Genomic DNA, 22,904 nt, shown 5'->3' on the forward strand with positions numbered 1-22,904 from the left:
GTCAAATTTGTATGAACAATAGGAAACACAGGGGAGGAGGGGAATGTATGTGCTATTGATTAAGTGTAATATAATTTTTAAAAAAATCTGTTTTTGATTAACTGGTTTTTGAATAACAAACTTTGATTGTAATGTGACGTGTATTATCCACCATTCTCTGATGAAGGAGCATATTTAAGCATCCTGCCATGTTAGATGTTGAACAAGCTGACTAAATTCTGCACCGGGCCCTGAATGCCAAATGATATTAGTGACCATAGCATATTTCATAGTGACAACCTTGCACCCACAAGGCACACTCAGCTGTAGGTATATTTCTTCAGAATTTCATCATTCTGTTAACTCTTAACTTAATATATTATAGCTGGAATGAAAGCTGCTTTTCTCTAACCGTTTTTTGGTTTGATCACTAAATGATACCTCTTACTTCCAAATGGCAAAGCTGGTAAGCTGGGTGAAAAAAAAAAAAAGAGAAGAAGAATATCTCCTAAGTGGGGGGGGGGGGGAAAGCATAATATGAATAGCTTACTAACTTCTTTGGACTGCCATATACACACCCCACACAGCTAAAGAAAGAAAAAAAAAAGATATGATCACTACTGTAATGGCCAAACACTAGAAAACAATTAAACCTACCAAGCTCCAACTTAAATCCATTTGACAGATTCTTTCCCTTTAAAGTTAAGAAGAAATTCAGAAGCATTGCTGTATATATGAAGTCTGTTAAAAGAATCTGGTCTGGAGATATTCTCATTGAGATTTTTAAGTCACAGTGGCTTTCAAATGTTAACTTGTTAGCATTAGCATTAGTAGAGGCATATGATGCAAGAAAGCAAGCTTATTCAGCATCAGCCAAAAAAAAAAAAACAACCACTACTCCCATTTCACCCCTCCGTTCGTTCGAAATACCTGTCCAGCTGAGCCTTAAATTTGTTTAGGCTATCAACTTCAACAACAAGCGATGGGAGTCTATTCCACAAACCAACTGCCCGCTGGCTAAAGGCAAATTTCTGCACATCTATCCGACATCCGTCCTTCCTCAATTTGAATTTATGCCCTCTCAGGTGATTATTCTGAGCAAGAGGAAGAATCCCATCGGCATTGAGCATGCTCAAGCCATTCAAAGCCTTATACACCTCTATCAGATCACCTCGCCGATGCCTAGTCTCCAGGCTCTGTAATTTGCAAAACTTAAGCCTTTCTTCGTAAGAGCAACCCTTTGTTCCATTCACTAATCTTGTTGCCCTTCTCTGTACTCATTCCAGCAGTTCTACATCCTTCTTGAAATGAGGCCTCCAGACCTGTATACAGTACTCAAGGTGTGGCCTGACCAATGCCTTATACAAGGGAATAATCACATCCCTGTCCCTGCTAGAAAAATTCCTGTATATCATTGACAAGACACCATGAGCTACTCTTGCAGCTCGTCTGCACTGCTCTGAGAACTTCATATCTGCCTGCACAATTACCCCCAGGTCCTTTTCATTCTCTACCACTGTCAGCGTAGTACCACAGAGTTAATATGTTGATCTGGGGTTACTATTTCCCATATGTAGTACTTTACATTTGTCAATGTTAAACTTCATTTGCCACCTCTCAAGCCCATCTGCTCAACCTTTCCAGATCCTGTTGCAGCAGCATAGTATCAGTAGTGTCCTTAACAACCCTGCCAACCTTGGTATCGTCTGCAAACTTGGACATTAAGCCTGATACACCATCATCAATATCATTTATAAATACAGAAAACAACAATGGACCCAACACTGGACCCTGAGGAACTCCACTAATAACATTAGTCCACGTTGAGCAGTGTCTATTGATTACCACTCTGTCTTCTGCCACTCAACCATCCCTTTATCCATAGCAGCAATTTGCCTCCAATGCCACACTTCTCCAATTTGTGCAGCAGTCTTCCATGCGCAACAGTATCAAAAGCCTTTCTAAGATCCAAATATATAATATCAAAGTTATTCCCTGCATCCAGTTCTTTTGTGACTACATCATAGTATCCAATCAAATTGGTCAGACAAGACCTGCCCTTAACAAAACCATGCTGTGTCTGAGCTATAACTGAATTCTTGTCCAGATGATCCTGCAGTGCTTCTTTAACCAGTGCCTCCATTAATTTTCCTGGAACCGAAGTTAAACTAACAGGTCTATAATTACTTGTGTCAGCCTTTGATCCTCCTTTGTGAATTGGGGTTACATTTGCACATCTCCAGTTTATGGGTACCTCCCCTGAGTCCAAAGAAGCTCTCATAATTATGGCTAGGGGTTTGCTTACTTCCTTTGCTGCCTCTTTTAATATAACTGGATAGATCCCATACACCCCAGGTGCCTTTTTTATGTTTATCCTCAACAATTTCTCCTCCACTTTCCTCTCAGTTATTAGAAAATCATCTAGCTCACTGCCAATGTTTACTTCACCTACGACATTCCCCTTCCTGAATAACTCCTCATGTGTGAATGTAGATGCAAAATACTCGTTTAGATTGTTAGCCACCTGAGCTGGATCCTCAACTGTTGAACCATCAACATCCAGTGGACCAATCTGATTCATCCCTTTCCTTCTTGAGTTTAAATAGGTAAAGAACTCTTTTCTGTTTCATTTTTCCTGTTTTGTTGCAGACCTGCTGGTAACAGTGACACCCTACAGATTACTAAAGATCTTCAAGGAGTAATCTTGGACTGCTCTAATCATGAGTTTGAAGTTGGGCAGCCCTAATCTATTAGATTAGAGCTTGCCCAACTTCAAACTTGTGATGGGATACATTGTATTTTGGTACCTATTCCCAGACTACATAAAAAAAAAAAAAAAAAATTCCCCCAATATAGTAATATAAATCTGCCCTGCAATGATTAGATATAAGGAACACAAGTATGCAAATAAGAATCAGACTCAAGTTTCATAACAAACTACATTAAAAATTTAATTTGTTCCTGACAAAAATTTATTTCCTAGTTAGCCTGTGAAATCAACTGAAAAATTACTTGAAATATTATTAGGTGCTTTTTTTGTAAGGTGTTTTCAACAAGATTTGCTGCTTTTTTTTTTTTTTTTAAACGGGAGGAAAGCATTAACACATTTTGACAAATGGAAGTATACACTTGGTGCCTCGAGTGTCAAGTGAGTGATCAAAGCGATTTGAGTCTTCTCTTCTCTCCAGTCGACTGATTAAAAAGATTATTAAAGCTTTTACATTTCAAAGTTATTTATTTTTTTTGGCTCCTTCCAAATAAAGAAGTGAGCTTTCTACTTAGAAAGGAAAGACACTTTGGTCTCTGCTTGGTCACTGGTGGCACTGTTCCTTTCTCCATGTGGTGGAGCTGGTAACCTAAGTATAAATCCAACACTCAGGGTAAAGAGGAGCAAACATGGACCCCTTTAATCTCACCACTGTAGAGCCTACACTCACATGAACGAGTAGTCTCAAACAAAAAGAATCAAAAAGGAAGATTCTTCACCAGACCTGCCTTTTTCCTAATTTTACATTCTTTATCAGTGAAACCTCTTAGCAGCTTATCTCCATTTCTTGTGCAGTAAAGCATAGAGGCTGTAGCAGGTACTCCCAAAATAGTCAAATGACTTTGCACAGGTGGTCTCCTTGTGGAAACATCTAACCACAATCATTCTAGGCAGTTCCTCAGCTCCTGAAGCAAATGACCTTTGAAGGCCTTCCCATTTCTGTAATCCCACACAACTCTAAACACTTCAAAAGGAATCATTTCAGAATGAGACCTCCATAATGTTCCCAAGGAAGAAATTACTGAAGTGCTTGAGACACGTCGTCAGTGCCAAAAGAATAATATCCAAACAGGATGATTCTTACACCCACAAGGCACATTATTCTTACCTTCAACACTCTAAATCTCCCTGCATCAGTTAAAGCTGGCTACTACCTTTTAGCATTAGCAGAGCCATATGATGCTAGAAAGCAATCTTATATAGACTCAGCCAAAAAAAAAAACCTTCCCATTTCACCCATCCATTCACTCCAAATGCTTGTCTAGTTCTGCCTTGAACTTATTTAAATTGTCGACCTGCACTATGACAGATGGAAGTTTGTTCCAATTATGAACCACCCGTGAGATAAAGGCAAATTTCCGCATATCTATTCTACAATTGTCTCCTCAATTTGAATTTGTCCCCTCAGGTGAGTAAACTCAGCAAGAGGAAGAATCACATCAGCATTATATTCAGCTTGCTCAAACCATTCAAATCATTATACACCTCAGATCACCTCACAGGTGCCTAGTCTCCAGATGCTGCAATTTGCAGAACTTAACCTTCTCTTGGTAACAGCAACCCTTTGTTCCATTTACCAATCTCATTGCTTTTTACAGTTGACTGTCAAAATAACGGAACATTCGAGCTAACGGCACATTAAGATTGGATGTTTACGTGCAGTGCTGAAAAAAGGAAAATGGCAAGTCATGTGATTGCTATATTTGTTTGTTTGCCATTTTGAAAGTGAATTCTGCACTGATAGCGTGGATTATACTGCTGTTTTACTTTTATTTTAAATTATAAATACCTCACTATGGCTCCTAAAGTTAATAAACCTCATACAGAGAAGAAAAGAACAACAACATTAAAGCTTAATGACGAAATTAATATAATTTAAACTATTACATTAGGGTCACCTGAAAAGTTAATTCGTATACCTATGTGTATTGTGTCTGTAAATTGCATGTGTTCTCTGGTCGATTCTCCTGTTTTGCTGGATGAAAACCTCCAGTTTCTGGGGGAGGGGAACCTTACTATCTACGCCCGAGACCGACTAACTCAGCCATGGAGTGAAAAAAAAGCCCATAAAAGTTCCTTGCATCATCGACGGCATTCGAACCCGGCTTTTTCCACCCAGTCTGTGGAGGACGGTGCTAACCGCGCAGACTAAACTTGAACAACCATCAACATCCTTACAGTGAATTCACCTTCTGTTATTTCGAGTATGAAATGTTGTTAATTTCACAGAATGATCTAGAAGATTCCACTGTGTGTAGACTCCAAGACAAAAGCTCTGCCTTATTCTTTGGCAGTTTGAGATCCCTGATGAGGTCATTAAGCTCACTTTCTGTGATTTTATGTGGTTCAGAAGGCTAAAGGTTTGGACAAAATGGTGGATCCCTTGACATAGATGGCTTCTTCGTGTATATCAAGTTGATGTTCATCAGTATCTTCATCAGAGTGTACAGAAAAACAATCAGGTGATTTGGGAATAGATAGTACTTCACCATGAGGCATAGGACGAATTACAGATGGGATATTTGGGTACATCACTGTCCACTTTTTCTTCATTGTCATCCCTTTTGTAATAGGAGGCACCATACAAAAGTAACAGTCTGTGACGTGATTTGTTGGCCCCCCTCCATATCATGGGCACTACGAAAGGCACTACTATAAAACGTCCTTTTCGATTCACCCACTTGTTGAGTTTGATAAACAGGTAGTGCTCCACACATATGCTGCACTACCTGTTTGATAAACAGGTAGTGCAGCATATGTGTGGAGCCCAGTTCTTGTCCTGGTCACATACTTTACACCCAAACTACAAGAAGTAGACCTTTTTTATGGCTCGAATTAAGGGACACTTTCTTGACGCTAACGTGACTTCTCCACATACGTAACAGAAGTCATGCAGACTGTTCACGCAATTACAGTGTATATTAATCTTACATGACGCAAATACTGTGCAAAAAAAGTAGGAATCTCACAGAGAACAACCGTTAACTCAGGACAAATCACCTAGTACCTAGCCATATTCAGGGATTACTGCAACAGAGTTGAAGACGTATTTGAGGCAACAGTTGCCGATCACGTGGTAAGAGTGTGGTGGTACTGGAACTGCGATGTTGCCATGCATTTTGCCAAGAACCATAGTTGTAATGTAGAGTAACTCACTGATATGAGACCACAACTGTAATTCGAAAAAACAAGAGCCAATCAACAGCATAAAATTAGTCAAGATTGGGTATTTTCATAACATTTTACATGTTGACCAGTGTTATTTAAGTGGCTAGATATCAAAGGTGGTATTAATAAGCATTAAATACAAATGAAAATGTGAGGATTTAAAGTGTTACAAATGTCTATCAAAAAAATGCTTTAAAAATCTTTGTTAAATCTTTATAAATGCTTTAAAAATCTTTGTTAAAATTTGTGTAATATGTTTTTCCTACTTTCCCTAGTAACTGGTGAATCATCAGCCTTGCCATCCATGTCGTATTCTACACATACACCATCATCCTCAAGAACTTCATTTATTTCCATAACCACCAAGATTGTAGATGAATATACATCAGCTTTGCCAACTGATGATCTGTATTCCCATCCACAGCATGAATCAGGTGATCAGAGTGCGGAGGCAGTACATAGCACTCGAGGTAACTTATTTGCATATTAAAGTTATATTTTCAGTTGATGAATATAAGAATTGGTATTCTGTAGACTTATTTGTGTTCTCTATGATGTTATCTAAACTTGTCTATGTGAAGATTATTTTAGTAAAAAGATTTTTCTCTGATAAGCAGGCAAATAACAAACTGAAATCTGTTTGGGGAAAAAAAAAAGTTTCACTAGCATTGTTCCCTCATGTTGTGAGGCTATCACTACATACCACCTCAGTGTTACTTCACAAACAGAATTGTTCATTTCTTCTTGTATAATAAAGAATACTTATTTCCTTAATATGTGGCAATTTCCTCCTTCCCACTCAGATGAAAGCAGCACTTCTAATAAGTAGAACTTCCTTTTTTGGAAAATTGCTACTTATCAGTGCCATTGAAAGAATCTTTGCTTTTCTTTTTGTTTATTACTTGCCTGTTTATGAAATATAGATGCAAGTCCTTTTGATTGAAATAGCTATCTAAAATATACTAACTTTGAATATTTGAATTTCATACCTTCTGATAAAATGGAGTACTTGGAAGTCAAATGCTTATAAATTGCAATTAACAATTGATTAGACTTTTTCTTGGAGTATACATGTTTTTTTTTTTGTTTGTTTGTTGTCTCCCCCCCATATAGCTCTTAAGGAATATGTACGTGTTCCAGGGTAATTTTAAGTACATTTCAAATAATGCATAATTTACATACAAATTGCCTTAACCTTCCAGATACCATCTGGAAGATTAAGGCAATTTGGAAGATTTGGCATCTGGAAGATCTGTGTTTCTAAATAATATTTAGAAAAAAATCTGTTTTCACACCGTAGATGACAGCGTGAAAACAGATTTTAAAAATTGGAAGAGATCGTATCGCTCATCTGTTGTTGTTCAATATTGGCTTACAAAAGCTGAAATTTTCTGGAATTGTACCAGAATTGATGAAATTCAATCAAGTGATATATAAATGAAGACAATAAAAAAAAAAGGAATTTTTTATTTTTTTTTTTGCATATATATATATATATTAAATTCTGATTTGATTTTTGAAATAATTTAACTCGTGGACAACCAGTTCAAAAATAAAAACAAATTAATATTTAAAAGCATATGTGTACAAAGTTTTCAGTTTTACAAATTTTAAAAGTCATGACAGAATTTGCTAGTCGAGGGGGGGGGTCCAGGAAACACTCCAGAAGGGGTCAAGCAACTTTGTGACATTTTTTTTTTATTTTTTGGGGAAAAAAAATTGGAACCACTAACAAAAAGATATGCTTACTGAGGGTACGTGGTTCCTTCGGCTGGCTAAATTCATGTGAAAGTGTGGAATTTTTAAAAATAAATAAACACTTTCAGAATATTCTACAGACATGCAGGGACACTTTTTTTTTGTCAGTTAAGATTAAAATTAGGACTCTGTTTCTAATATCATACCATCCAAGTGTTTCCTAAGTAACTGCAAAAGGGGTTGAAATGTGTCTTGGGATGCCTGTAGAATTTTTTTTAAATTTTATTTCACCATTTGATTGCACTTAACGGTGGATGAGACAGATTAGTGTTAACAAGTTTGTTGACAGTGGCGCTTTCTAAAATCCTTTCATAAACAAAAAAAAAGGTTCTAAGAATGCAGTGCAAGAACCGAGCATTAATTTATTTTCGTAACATTTTACGAAACTGTAGCCTTGTGTCAACTGAAGCGACAATCTTCCAAATGAAAATGTTTATATAAGCTTAGATATTGCCATTATACCATTTTAAGTACTCATAATAACTTGCACATATTTTCAAGCACTATTGGAGCAAATTGCTTGTGGCTTCATGTTTTTTACCTTTAAGCTTTTGTGACCCCCCCCCCCCCCCCCCCCGAGATATCAATTTATTTTATTAGATTCTGTTAATGAGCACTTTAGCTGCATTTACAGTTAGGAAAATGTTCCTCCAGCAAGTCTTACATATACGCACGCGTGCGTGCAGAATGGTCTACCAGAGATAGGTTATACAGAAATTATCAGTCATGTAGACATAATATTCAGAATCTTAACATTATTAGCTAGTGGAATAAAAGTTTGAGTGAATGAGGAATAATTAAACATGTCACCATCAGGAATCATATTTTGTTAGAATGGACATAATTACAATTCAATAAGCTCATGGGGGGGGGAACAAAAAAATTGTATCTGGCAGACAGAATGTTGTCAATTTTAGCAAATAAATGGACAGTTTCTTTTCAGTTTCCACTGATTAACTTCAACTAATTATACTGTAGCTTCTGGGTATCTGAAGCCCGAAATTATGTAGTATTGGGTGCAAAGCAGCATTTCTACTGAAAATTCTTTGCTTATCGTTCACTCCCTTATAAACATCTTACAGACTCCATAGACTTAGATTTGCAGCAAGATTGTCAGCTTGCTGCAAATTCAGGATAATATGAACTGTGAGTAGTACATAATATCATCATCAGGGCTCCTCCATAGCCAGGTGGGAAGGAGCAGCAGTGCATAGCACACGCTTCTTGATTAGACAGGGGTTCGAGCCCGTCACCACCAAATACTTGGAGGATGCGGAAAGTCAGGGAATGACCACCACATATTCCCGCAGCAATATGGCCTTAGTTGCTAATGCTGCAAAAAAAAAAAAAAAAAAAAAAAAAACAACAACAAACATAATATTCAGAAGTTAAGTTATGGAATGTGTTTGAAGAAAGATCCACTACAACTCTGCTGATAAGTATATTGTTAATAGATAATATTTAGAAGTGTTAAAAAACAACTTGTTGAGAAATATTAAAAAATTATATAGTGCCTAAGTCATTCTATTTGTAAAGGGTTATTGCTCCTAATAGAAGATTGCAATTATTCTGACTGATTAGTATGAGAAATAATAGTTTAACTGTTTTTGTTGCTTTGGTTTTTCTCTTCCCCTCTAGTTGATATTCAGGCTGAAAGAATTGAATCTTCGTCCATTGGACCTGGTGCCATAGCAGCAATTCTGTTGATTGCCACCATTATTATTGGTATTGCATTATGGATAGCCTATGCCTATAAATATCCTCAGACACCATCTGGACAATTTTTAATCAAGGTATTTCATATGAAGTTTTTTTTAATGTATATAGGTTAATTTGATGGTTTGATTAATTGCCCTTTAAAAGCAATGTGAAAAGTTTAGTTACTTTTAATTGTGAATTTATAGTGACAATTGCAACCTCACCCCTAGCAACTTGCCATCGTGGGAATAAATATTATTTAGATGAAATCTTCCGAAGACCATCACTTTAGCATTAGTGCAAAAGTGGTGGTCTTGATTTTGTAATGTTCTTGAATTCATGTACTTCATTTTAAATTGTACAGTCCTGTTATTTGAATTGAGGAAACAAATCTCCCCACCAACCAGTAAATTCCATGTACCATCACTACCCATTGAATTAAGGAAGAGCTCCTAATATGTTAATCCAAATAATTTTCCCATGTTGTTTCAAATTAAGCTGCATGTTCCACTCCTTGTGCTGCTCTTCCATCATTTCCTTTTTCTGCTTTGCCACAGTACTTCCTCGAAACCGAAACACATCAGTTTCCTAAAATCTATCTGAAAAGTAAAAATGCAAGCTATTCATCCAGTAAGACTTTCAGTTATATATTTATTGAAGAAAAATTATACAATTTATTCCCAAAAATAAGTGTGTATGTGGGTGTGTTTTTGTTAAGATACAAGTTTAGCTGGTTAAAACATTCTGGTGTATATCTGACATAACTTCTTAAAAAGAAATTTTGTTGTTTAAATGGTAAGTGTGGCTAATTGTTACCCTGATAAAAAATAAAATTCATAATAATGCATTGTATTGGTGCATTTAAATGAAATATGTGATTAGTATAACTTTTCAGTGTTATTTGGAATGGGAAGAGAGGGAGCAAGAGATGAGAAAAGAGCCTTAATCCTGCAGCATGTATAAAAAAAAAAAAGTCAAGCAGATGCACTGTTGCATTGCTTAAAACAAAATATTTGGGAGAATATTTTAACAGTACTTAACATTCTTAAATTTAACATTGTATTAGGTAATAAGAAGAAATATCTGTAGAAACAGCAGTCTTATTATCAAAAAAAAAAAAAAAAATGCCAATTACCTCAAATGCAATGCATGGCATTACAAAGCAAGCAAAATCAAAAAGAAAAACAAAAACTGTGTGGGAAAAATATGTGGTGGGCTTACGGCTGTCTATTTTAAATTAAAAAATAATCAATGATAAAGATAGAAATTGAAACAGTGCAAATTAAAATTCATACTAATATAATTCTAACAGATAATCAGAATTTCAGTTGGGGGGGGGGGGGAATTGACAGCATGCAGTACTGCCTATTACAGAGTTATTTATTTTTTTTAGTGAACAGCTGGGTAAGTTACTGTTGCAGTGAATTTTGTGAGATAATACGGAAAGTTTTGCTTATAGTTTCCTAATATCTTTACACTAAAAGAATTACGTCCAGGGGCCTTGGTTAACAATGGAAGCAATATAACTTGAAGTTAATACTGTTTGATTAACAACTGTCATGTTATTAAAGTATATACTTCCAAAGCTTCTAGTTTTATTCTAAAAGAATTTCTTCTAACTGGCCTTAAGTTTCTCTTTCAAAAATCTTTCTTGGCATATAATTTAACTGTTACCATGACTATCATTATTGTTTTGAGAATCTTGAAATTAAATTCATGTGTATCACAGCTTGTCTGAGACAAATAAAACAACTTGCAATTTTAAATTAGATTTCTGCATTGTATTACAAGTAAAATTTATACATTGAATCTGCAATGACTGATTTCTATGCATATATTCCTTGCATTGAATGATCAAAATGAAGCCATTCTCACAGACAGTGCAATAGTAGGTCTTAAACCTTTATAACAGTTTTTTTCTTTCAGTGCCTTCTTTATTATTATTATTTTATTTTTTTCTATTAATGAAGTGCTCTTATCAGAATTGCTAGCATTGACTATCTTAGTTACATATCTCGTAACTATCTTAGTTACATATCTCTTTTGTTAACATTTACTCCACTATAACATGGTTCGTTTAGCGATCTTTTTTCTACTTTTTTTGCTATATACTGTGGTTATAATCGCAAGCCACTGTATCTGCTCTTTCATGCACGTTTGTTACATGCACTGTTTAGTGAGAGCTGCATGTTTACAGAGACATAGCATGTGCAAACAGAAAAGATTTTTTTATCAATTACAATCAAGCATCTTGCTGCTAAGTAATAATATATTAATCAGTGGTAGGTTTAACTTAATATGTTAAATCAATAAATCATTGGCATAGAATTCTTTCTATACTCATTTTCTCAATTTGTTAATCAGTGAAACATTGGCATTACACACACAGAATACCTTTTAGAATACCAAGATTAGCCAAATAAGAATTCTCATCTTGAAGGTCTTAGAAATAATAAATAGAACACAGAACTTGATATGCTACTCGGAAAATTGGTTACAAACAGTGTTTGTATTTCAAATGTAAACATTCTTTCTCAATCTAGCATTTTTACTTTAATTATAAACATAATTTATTTAATATAAATGGGTTGAAATGGACAAAAAGTTCTTTGTCTTACTGTTAAATGTAAAAGCTATCTTTCCAAAAATATAAGGTAAATTTAGTAGAAGCTGCAGGTGGGTAAGCAGTAGATATAATAAATCGGGAAATTCAGAACACCGAGGCATGAAATTAAAAGCAGTTAGAGAAAATAAAAAAAATCAGAAATTTGGGGGGGGGGGATATTTCCTTACTGAAATTATGCAAAATAAGATAAGAAGAGACTAAAGAAATCTTAGGAAGGGATTTTTGGGAGGAAGGGGGAAGGAAAACAAGAGAATATATATAAATGAATATTAAATGTAATCCCTTAAAGGAAATGTTTAAAAAGTTACATAGGATAAAGAGGTATTCAGTTGATGAAATGGTTTCAGTGAATGAAAGATAGCTGATTTATTAATCTTTTATTCACACTCAAACTATTTCATCAACTGAATACCTCTTTATCCTATGTAACTATTTCAACATTTCCTTTAAGGGATTACATTTAATATTCATTTAAGTTTTAGCCTTCTGCTGCTTTGTGCGAAGCTATTCTTTAAACTACACTTACTTGATACTTCTTAATGGATTTGATTTTTACACATCTTGCTATATGCAATTTATTGTCTACACCAAACATGAATAATAAATCATATATGAAAATGGTGAGTCAAAACTGCGTCATCTCTAGTGCTTCTAAAAAACGTGTTGCATTCCATCCTTCTTCTGGGGATGGTATGTTAATCTTTCCCAAAGAAAATATCCTTATTTTCTTTGGAATACTGTTTCAATATAGTTTCCCATGCTATCAGAAATAAATTAGTTATAATTTATTATGTACTGGTCAGTTCTAAACTACTACTTGTTAAGTAATAGCTATTCATGATTTCCGATGCAACTATTTTTTTCAGATTGATTACTTTGTCTCTTTACTCATCAAGTTTCTACCGTTATGTTTTCACTTTTCTCATGTATCCATTGGATTTGTTTTAATAATCATTCATGAAATTACTTATAATCACCTGCCTATGTTCAGTCTTTGCTGACTTCTACTAATTTGTTTTAAGATACTGTTTATATTATATGTAGAATTTGCATATTTTTTTATGGATCTTGGATTTTTCAAACATGTGTTAACATGCTACACCTTTGAAAATCCATCTCTAGATTTTCTACTAAAATTATATAGCAACCATCGGATTTTAGTGACTTTGGTCTTTACCACTAAACTTTGTATAAATCACTTTACACAATCTCCTAACTACACTTAAATTGAGCCTTCTTAACACAATCCAGTTGGAAATGTTTTCATCTGTGGCTGCAACAACCTCAAAAGACAGTTGATGACAGGAAATCGTAGGTTTCCACCTTACTGTTAGAGCCAGATAGCAGTCTGTTCTGGTTGACGTAGCCCTCGGGCAACTTTGGCCAGCTCTTCTTGTAATGATTTCTGTCTCCTGAAACTGCTTCCATAGTGCCAAGATGATGCTGTGTGACACATTAAACCAACATATCGCTTTCGACTACCAGGTTTCAAGTCTTCCAACAGCCTGCCATCTCAAAGACTCATCTAAACGAAAATGACTTGCTATCCTGAGTACTTGAGATGTGGCTATCCCACTAAGCAAGCCAAAAAATTGTAATGAAATGATGTGGTTGCAACCCATGTTTTTATAGGCATGAGCAATTTGCATAAATGTGCAACTCCAACGTTGTAGATCAATTTCTATTGAATATTCAGAATTTGCATTTCTGGATGCATATTATATCAGTTATTTGCCTTCGACGACACTATTCACAATAAAATATTCATGAAAAACATTTTGTTCTATTAATTTTATGGAGCGGTGTATTTCTTTCAAAAGCAATAGTCAGATCTGTCAGATTGGTGTTGTCCCAATATATTCTGTTAACTTGAGGTTTAGTGTATGTAAATTTTTCACATCAGATTAGCCTTACCTACCCATGGTATTACTGTAATAATCACTTTGGAGAGTTCTCCATATCTAATTGATATTGTTTTGTTTTTTCAGTATCGCCCAAGTCAGTGGAACTTCAGACAGGGAGAGACCGGCTATAGTGCAGCATCCATTCACATATGAGGTTATTTTAAAAATGCAGTGCTATGTGCAATAAACTGGCAGATTTCTCTCTTCAGCAGGAAGGCAGACATTCTTCACCGCTTACTTTTATAAAGGTTTTTCATGATACTTATTGAAATCTTTGCTATAATCCTTTCAGTTGCTGCTTTTGTAAAACTTAGGTTGATAAGATTTGAATGCAGTGTTAACATTTGGTAATGTGTATAAATGCTTTTATTTTTCTTGCAAGGAGTATGATACAAAGACTTGTACCAAGTGCTGCTTCCTTAATTTATGTTGCTGGTAGCTTGGGATAAAGCTAATTTTAGGATTTCATTTTAATTCTAAATTCTATTTCAAAATTTACTTAATGTCACAATATATTATTCATTTTTCACTAGGATGACTTTGTAATGTAACAGTGATCTCATAAACTCACAAATATTGAATACTCTAACAATGTCACACATAAAGATAGTAAAAATGCTTTTTATACCCTGAAGCTTGGCTTGCTGTCTGTTCCCTGCTCTTATATATATATAATATTTGTAAATATTTTAAGAAAAGCAGTTATTTTGAACTTCCTCAAATTTTCATGGAAGTAGAGAGTGTTGTATAAATTTTTGTACAGCTTTTTTTCCTTAGGAATCAGAACTATATTGTGATTGTCAATATGAACAGTTTGTTAACTAACTTATTTGTTAATGAGCAGTTCTATTTTAGATATTGATATGAATTTGTCTATTTTTGCAATGAACTGTAAGATAATATTTTATATGATATGGAAGAAAAATAGGCACCTTCCATTAAAATGTACAGTACAGCTAACAAAATTTTGGTTTATACATTCCATTTGATATATAAACTGAAATTGCGCTCTCTAGATATGTTAATATACCCCTTATATAATTTTTAGCATTTATAGTTGTTTGGCTTGTACTTTTACAAAAACTACGATCTTGGGCAGTGTTTGATATATCACATAATCTATTTCTATTATAAACAAGTAGGAAAACAGAATTCAAGAATTTTTATAGCAGTTGTGTGAACAATTTGTTTTATAAATCATTTACAACAGTCTTTGCTGCAGTTGATGTTAAGAATGGCTCCAATCCTTTAGTATTTGGATGTTACTATTAAAGCCTTATTAATATAAACTTCTGCTAGTCAGTACAGCTTCTAAAAGGGAAATAAAGATAATCTTTTTTTATTAGAAGGGGATACTGAATTCCATTCTAAAACTGTTTTAATTCAGTTTGAGATCTGCATAAAGTATTTTGTTGAGTAAAATATTAATTGTTGCATATCATGGTAAAACATACCTGCCAACTTTCTTTCTTTCTTTCTTTTTTTTTTTTTTTTTTTTTAATTTATTTTACAAAAGCTTGTATTATGTTTTCTCAAATGTATACCTACCAGATTCTGAAGTCTGGTTAATATATTTTTGTGTTTATCAATGGATCTTCAAAAAAGGATCTTCATTACTCCAAGCAAAGGCACCAAAAAGTGCCTTTGCTTGGAGTAATGTTTGTGTTTACCAATTGTGAGGTTATCGGTTATTATTGCATTATTTCAAGTAAATTTCCAATATTATTTTCCATGGCTTATGTTCAATACTGGTATGTCCTGTTCTGTATATTTTGAAGTCAGAAAAGGTATGCACTTCTGCATTTTATTGTTTGTGTTAATGTGGCAATTAACATTGTTAGGACAAGTTATATTGCATGGTAGGGCAAGTTATATTCTGAACCATGCAAAGTATGTTCACAATGAAGTGTCAAAAAGATAAGAAAAAATTTGCAAAAAGTGAAAGCACTGATTTAGATGTTATGTAAGATGTATATCTAACAGATTCTGAAGCCTGGTTAATATATTTTTGTGTTTACCAGTTGAGGTTTTCGGTTATTATTGCATTACTTCAAATAAATTTCAATTATTATTTTCCATGGCTTATGTTCAATACTAGTATGTCCTTTTCTTTATATTTTGAGGTCAGAAAAGGGATGCACTTCTGCATTTTATTGTTTGTGCTAATGTGACATTAACGTTGTTAGGATAAGTTATATTGTAGACATGGTAGGACAAGTTATATTCTGAACCATGCAAAGTATGTTCACAACAAAGTGTCGAAAAGACAAAAGCAAATTTGCAAAAAGTGAAAGCACTGATTTGGATGTTATGTAAAGTGTCTTTTTACTTATTTATCATAGATCATAATCTCAGGTATATGTGTTTATACTGCTTGTGTTGGATTTAATAAAGACTTCTCACATCTTTTTCAACGTTTGGTTTTGTAAGTAAGTAGCATTAATTAATAAATCCATTTTGAACTTTTTACATGTGGTAATGGCCATACTTTGCTGTTTTTTTGTGTTTAAGCAAAAAACATCTCAGAATACAAATTTTCAATAGTCATTACTATATAATTGAGCAAAATGGAGGAAAATTAAAAGTGCTTTTAGAACAATAAAGAAAATAACTTTAAAAAACTTTAAAATATGGTTTACTTTTCATAATTGATGTGTATATGCACAGTATGATTCTCATTAATTCTTCATTTTGAAGAAACATATTGGATCTCCATTCCAGTATGTTCAAGCAGAAAAGTGGATATTACAAGTTTCACAAGCTTCTCATATCTGAAAGTTGGCAGATATGTAAAAATGCTTAATTATTGATCAATTTGATGGAGCTTTGGGAATAAGCTACTAACAAATTATATTCTGATCTGTCTAATCTAACCAGTCATCTATGTGCAATTATTGATATATTATTTTTATCCAAACATTTGGTTGAAGTATTAGGCCTGTTGCTGCGTTTAATTTGTTACAGAATTTTGTAATATGATATGGCTGCCTTAGAAGGAAAGTCTTAAAACCATTTACAATCAGTCAGAAACTTGTTGCTTTACTTTGTCATCATACCTATGTAATAATCCTTGTATATACTTCTAACTAAGCTATATTAAGCTTATATCACCATTCAGAAGTGCTCTTCATGAAACTGATATTAGGAATCATATCGCATATCAATCCTATTTTTGAAATATGACTTTGCATCCAAATTTTTGTATAGTAGATCTGAAAAATATAGTTGTAGTAGCACCATTTAAATAGCACTGATATTAATTGTGCTGTGATGGTAATTCTGAACCTATTTCATTAAATTTGTTTCTTTTCCGCACACCTTTCTTCATAAAAGATTATTTTTCCATACATTTTAACTCTTGAAAAACAAGTTTATCAAAACAGTTTAAATTTGAAATTTCTAGGAAAGTATGGTATTATATTGTATGACTTAATTGTTATATTTCTTAAAATTACATTATGATTAAATATTGTTTGCTTTTTTCAGAAGCAGATATTTAAAATGATCACTGTATATAGACATTATTTGTAAAATTAATTTAGTACATTTCTGTTTAACTTAAGCAGAAAAAACTCACAAAATAATTAATTAGAAATTCACATACTTTATTCAAATAAATTATGAAAGGGGGAAAAAAGACTTTTCCTTTACTTACCAAGTTAAAACTATTAATTTTACCATTCTTTCTACATCTTATAATGGTAGGAAAAAAACAAAACTAATAAAATCTACCATAATGTTTAAATACTTGCTTCTGAAAAATCAGTGAGTTAAACTATTTCCACAAACATTCTGGTCATAAAAGCAGAGCTATTTTTGCTAGTCCTTTATATGAAAGCTTTTCTTATTCACAGTCATGTCACAAACCAGTTATTTTTTGTTTGTCATGAATTTTAAAGGTGTTAGTATGTGTTCAAAGCTGTTAATGGGATTGCACTGAATTCAGTATAGATCTGCAATGATATAACATAAGCACCTATTAACAATATGATTTTCTTTTTTGTGATGGAGGATAAAAAGAATCAAATACATTTTTTACAGATACATTTCATTTTACACTTTGACAAGTATTTCAGTTGTGAGATATTGTTTTCAAATAGTGTACTGTTCACATTTGATTATTTTAATATATTTTTTTAATTAGGCTTGGTGCAGTCAAATTTTGTGTTCTTTGAAATAAATTTAAAATGTGGTATAAAGTAATTTTATAATATTTTATAAATAACTTGAACTTTTATTAAATTAATTGTTTAATATAATAGCCATTAAATATGGATTTAGGAAACTTACTCAGATTGTCTAATTTGTGACTTATTTAAATCCCAACAATGTTTTGCATCAGTTTCTACAGATACGCCATTATGATATATGTGGCAAAGACACATCTAATATTTGTGTAATATATTGATAAAAAAAATGTCTTTAGCATAACATACTACCCTAAAGTCGCATAGGTAATACACTCATTATACAAAGTTTTTAAAGGTACTTTGAAGTAATTTTATGTGCTCATAAGGTGTACATTTCAAAACAAATTTTTATTTAAATGCAAAATTTTTAAATATAATATATGATTGTAAGTTAATTGATTACTTTTGTGCACATATGCAAAAAAAAAAAAATTTTATTCAGTTTCACAATAATAAAAACATATAGACATATCTGTTTTAATATTTCTTAAATGAAAAAACCTTTTTTTACACTTCAAAATTCTCAGATTCAGTTTCATAATTTAAATCAACATTATTCATTACATCATCTGACAAAATATTGGCAGGAATATTTTTGCTTTAATCAGATGAAGAGCCACATTGGTCATTGTCATTATATATGAACAAATACCCAATGCTTGGAATCCATTCCTGATGCACTTAAGAGTGATTTCAGTCCAACTATTAAGAACCCACTTGTAAAATTCAGTATAAGAAGCTCATTGCATCCTTTGTATAGGTTACATTAATATATTTCTAATCTGTACAACATCCAATTTTCCCAATGCCTTCTTATTTTTGACTTAAAAGATTTGTTTACTGAAATATCCAGTAATTGAAGTTCAGTTGTTGGACAGGCCTCCAGGAAAAATTCCTAGAGATTCACTTCCTCCTTAGATTCATTAGCAATGTGCAGTTGGGCTGAATCCATTATAAGTAAAGATTTCAGTTTGAAGAAGAGCCTCCCTCCTTTTTTCTCAAATCTCTTTTAGTTGCATCTTAAGATGTTTCAAGGTCCATCCATCCTTTAGGGTTAACACAAACTATAACTATTGGTAGAAGTTTCTCACCTTCAGCCATTATTGATAAAACAACAGTAAAACACACTTTCTCAGTTCCTGTGGTATTTATTTTAATGTCTTTTGTACCTTTTACATCAACCATATTTCCTAGATGACTTGGTTTAATTCCATTTTTTTCCCCTTCGGATGAAGGCAAGGAATGCTTCTGTGGTAACGTTTGCCCAATTGATGTAACACCTTAATTATATTAACAATTTTGCTTTGTGAAATTATGCCACCAGCAATTACTGCCAGAAATATCATTAAAGTTCATCTCGCGAGCTATTTTCTTTGCTTTAAATTTGATAGCAATCAAACCCAGTCCTGTTCTGTGGCCAGGCCTTCTTTCATTTTCTTTGTGCCTGTTTTTTTTGCAGGTAAAACAAGCCACAATTTCCATCTCCACATTGTATTCTTTGTAAGTGACACAGAACTCTGGGGAAGCCAGAGATTTAAAAAGTGTGTAGGGAGTGGTTTGTTGTGTAGTGTTGTGTTCTGTTGTTTTTCTGACCATTTAGCCGTTAGGCCCCTACTGGGACCCACTGTTGCCCACACTTTGCCACGAGGAGGCAGGTCAAGCACCCAGTAGATTATTTAAGTACTCTGGCAGGCTCTACCACCTAGTTTCCAAGGATTTCAGTGGCTAGGCCTATAAAAAGAGGGGGGCTGAACACTATAATTTGGAAGGGCCGAAAGATTTACAAGAAAGCAGTAGAATTTAAACGTTGATTAGAATTTGGAGGCATTGTTGGGGCGTATTCGGTGGGTTTAGTGAGAGAGAGAGAGAGAGAGGGGGGGGGAAACAGGTAGAAGGATGGGGACGATAGAATAAGCATCCACAAAGAGCTCAGTCGTAACTAGCCCCACTGAGCGAAGTATGGGGGATGCAGGGAGAGGAGGAGACAGAAACCCATCTCCTCTCCTCCCCTCCCTGTCTGGGGATGGGGGACGCCTCCGTAGCCAGGTGGGAAGGAGCAGCAGTGCATAGTACACGCTTCTTGATTAGACAGGGATTCGAACCCGTCATCACCAAATACGGAGGATGCGGAAAGGTTAGGGAATAACCACTGCATATCCCGGAGCAATATGGCCTTAGTTGCTAATGCTCCTAAAAATCCAAATAATAAACTGGGGATGGGGTTTTAAAAGGGAGCCAGGTTAGAGTACCCAGTTCAGATTGCCAATGCCGTATTGTGCCAATTCCGGTAGCATGGTCAAACTGCCAATCCTGCTCTGGGGGTAGGATATGTTAGCTGGGACAGAAACATATATACTTCATTTATAATCTGCAGTCTCAGTCTACTTGCATTCTATTTTTATACTTTTTTTTTTTCCCCCTGTTAGGTTATATGCACTAGTGTACAAAACTTAAGGACCAACACTATTTTTAAAAGTTACAATCACAAAATCTTTACTTAAGGTACTCTTTACTGATGAGAGTAGATTCAGTCTCAGCAGCGATTCTGGACATCGGCTAATCTGGCGAGAGGTTGGCACATGGTATCACCATGCAAACATCACTGAACGCGATCAATGTGGCGGTTGAGGCCTCCTCGTCTGGGGAGGCATTATCTTGGATGGACGTACACAACTCCAGATACTGGAGGGCGGTACTATAACCGGTGCACGCTACTGTACTGAGGTAATCCTTCCCCATATGCATCTGTTCCAAAGTGCCATTGGCCCTGAGTTCGTGTTTACAGATGATAATGCCACACCTCATCGCACTGCAGCTGTTGATATGCTTTTGGAAAGTGAGGACATTGTTCATATGGATTGGCCTGCCCATTCTACCAATCTAAATCCCATCAAACACATATGGGATGCTCTGGGGAGATACCTAGCGGTACGTCCACACCTACCTGAAGATGGCACTGACAGAGAAATGGACGATGTTACCGCAAGAACTTATCAACAACATTGTTCTAAGTATGTACAGCCTGTGCAAAGCCTGAATCGGCAGTGATGCATCTGGCAGCCAGTGCTATGTTGCCATTTTTGAATAAAGTACCTCTACCGTTTTGTTTCCATTGTTGTTTCCTTCATTTCTGTACCTCACGAGGTTCCTTTGGTATGATTTTCCCATATCCAGGCCACTCCTATGAGAGGCTACAGGTGAAAACCTGACTGGTCCTTAAATTTTGCACACCAGTGTATAATATATATATATTGTTATTTTTTTTTTTTTTTCCCTTTCATTCACTCACTCATCTTTTTCATTTGTTCAACTCTTGCTTTCTGCAATGCAGTGATGGTGTTTGTGTTAGTTTATAAAGTAAGGTAAGTTCTTATTAACTTTGTATTCTTTTGGCCAATTACATTTGCTGTTCCACTCATTCACTCTGTTCCCAGCCTATTCATTCTGTCTTTCATTTTCCATTGCATCCCCTTGCAATGGAAAATGTATCAAGCTTAATGATATTTTACAACTAATCTGCTTCCCTGGCTGCCTGTACATCTCCCTCCCCTACATGGTTGCTTATTTGGTGTGCCCCAGGTTCCTACACGTGGTAGGGTAGTCCTGGGGGGTAGCCATGTCAATCAGGTTTTGTCATGTCAGGTTTCTTTCAGGGTGCAGAATATTGCTATCCCAACAGTTTTTAAGTCATCTTCTGGGTGTGGTGGGAAATGTGGGCAATTTTTACTATTGATTATTGTTCACTTACTGGGGAGGCTGAATTGGCTTTCTTTGGATAATTCTATGCATTTTGTATAAAGCCCTTACAACCTCCACAGAGAAAAGTTGTAAGGGCTTTATACTTTTTCTCTTCTATAATAAACAGATGTTCTGGGTGTGTCGTAAATTATACATTCATATAGACTGTGTTCCCAGTCTACACTCTCACCACAGGTGCAGTTTGGGGCATCAGTCAGCCTAAGGAGGTTAGTTTTGCCTTTAGGGAGATGTGACCTGTTAATATAAATGTTGTAAAAAGTCCAGGGGCATACTACTTAGGTGGCTTTGGGCTAACCATTGACACTGTGGCAGAAACTGTTTGGTAACCATGCCTCTAGTTTCCTGCTCCCACTTTGTTTGCCATAGCTCATGGAGTTTTGTGGCTATTCTTTTTCTTTCAGTGTTGAAGGTGCTGGCTGTATCAAGAAATTTCTGGGCTATCCCCAGAAATTCTGTGGGTATGCCCTTTTTAAGTCTATAATATAAGCCTCTTGGCTACTTCCAGATAAAGTGTACACCTGCACTACAGTTGCTGGTTCCAGCCAGCAGCTGCAGTGCAGGTGTGCTTACTGTGCGACATTCTCTGGTAATATGAGAAGTATTGTCCTTTGTATCGATTCTAATTTATTCCTATTTGTTACTATGGCAGAGTGGGTGAAACACACACCAGCTCCATAGGTGATAACAGGTAGGAACATTGCCAGAGTCTTTCTTTTGAGCCCCTATTCTGCTTGACTGATCCTAGCAATCATACCTGCATAATTTCTCACTTTCTTTGCCAGTTAGGTCAAATGGGCATAAAAAGTTAATTTTGAATGTCTGAATTGGATCTGTTTGCCCAACCCGCAACTAATCTGTGTGTTGAGTGTTCTTCCTACATGACGTTCCTGTCCATTGCTTCTGTGGACACAACAGGACTGATTGAATTTTTCATCTCGGAAGAATATCTAGAACTAGGAAAAGGTTATTTACACTTTCAAAGTACAGCTTACACAGACGGACGGTAAAGACGTGCAAGAGAATGTGGGCATTGTTAATAATTTCTTCCACTCTGT

At 34.8% G+C, this 22,904-nt stretch overlaps 1 protein-coding gene across 1 annotated transcript in view; it reads left to right on the top strand.

The window, feature by feature from the left end:
• l(1)G0289 (plexin domain containing lethal (1) G0289) overlaps window positions 1–15,351 on the top strand; it is a 203,430-nt gene extending 188,079 nt beyond the window's left edge. Inside the window, exons 12-14 of the mRNA XM_090374888.1 lie at window positions 6,190–6,384; window positions 9,311–9,465; window positions 13,985–15,351. Of these exons, the coding sequence (XP_090231014.1) occupies window positions 6,190–6,384; window positions 9,311–9,465; window positions 13,985–14,053 (419 nt within the window). The 3' untranslated portion in view covers window positions 14,054–15,351. The remainder of the gene's footprint in view (window positions 1–6,189; window positions 6,385–9,310; window positions 9,466–13,984) is intronic.
• The last annotated feature ends 7,553 nt before the right edge of the window (window positions 15,352–22,904 follow it).

Source organism: Mastigoproctus giganteus, chromosome 1 (genome assembly GCF_048544385.1).
Source record: "Mastigoproctus giganteus isolate SK-2022 chromosome 1, ASM4854438v1, whole genome shotgun sequence".
NCBI classification, from domain to species: domain Eukaryota; kingdom Metazoa; phylum Arthropoda; class Arachnida; order Uropygi; family Thelyphonidae; genus Mastigoproctus; species Mastigoproctus giganteus.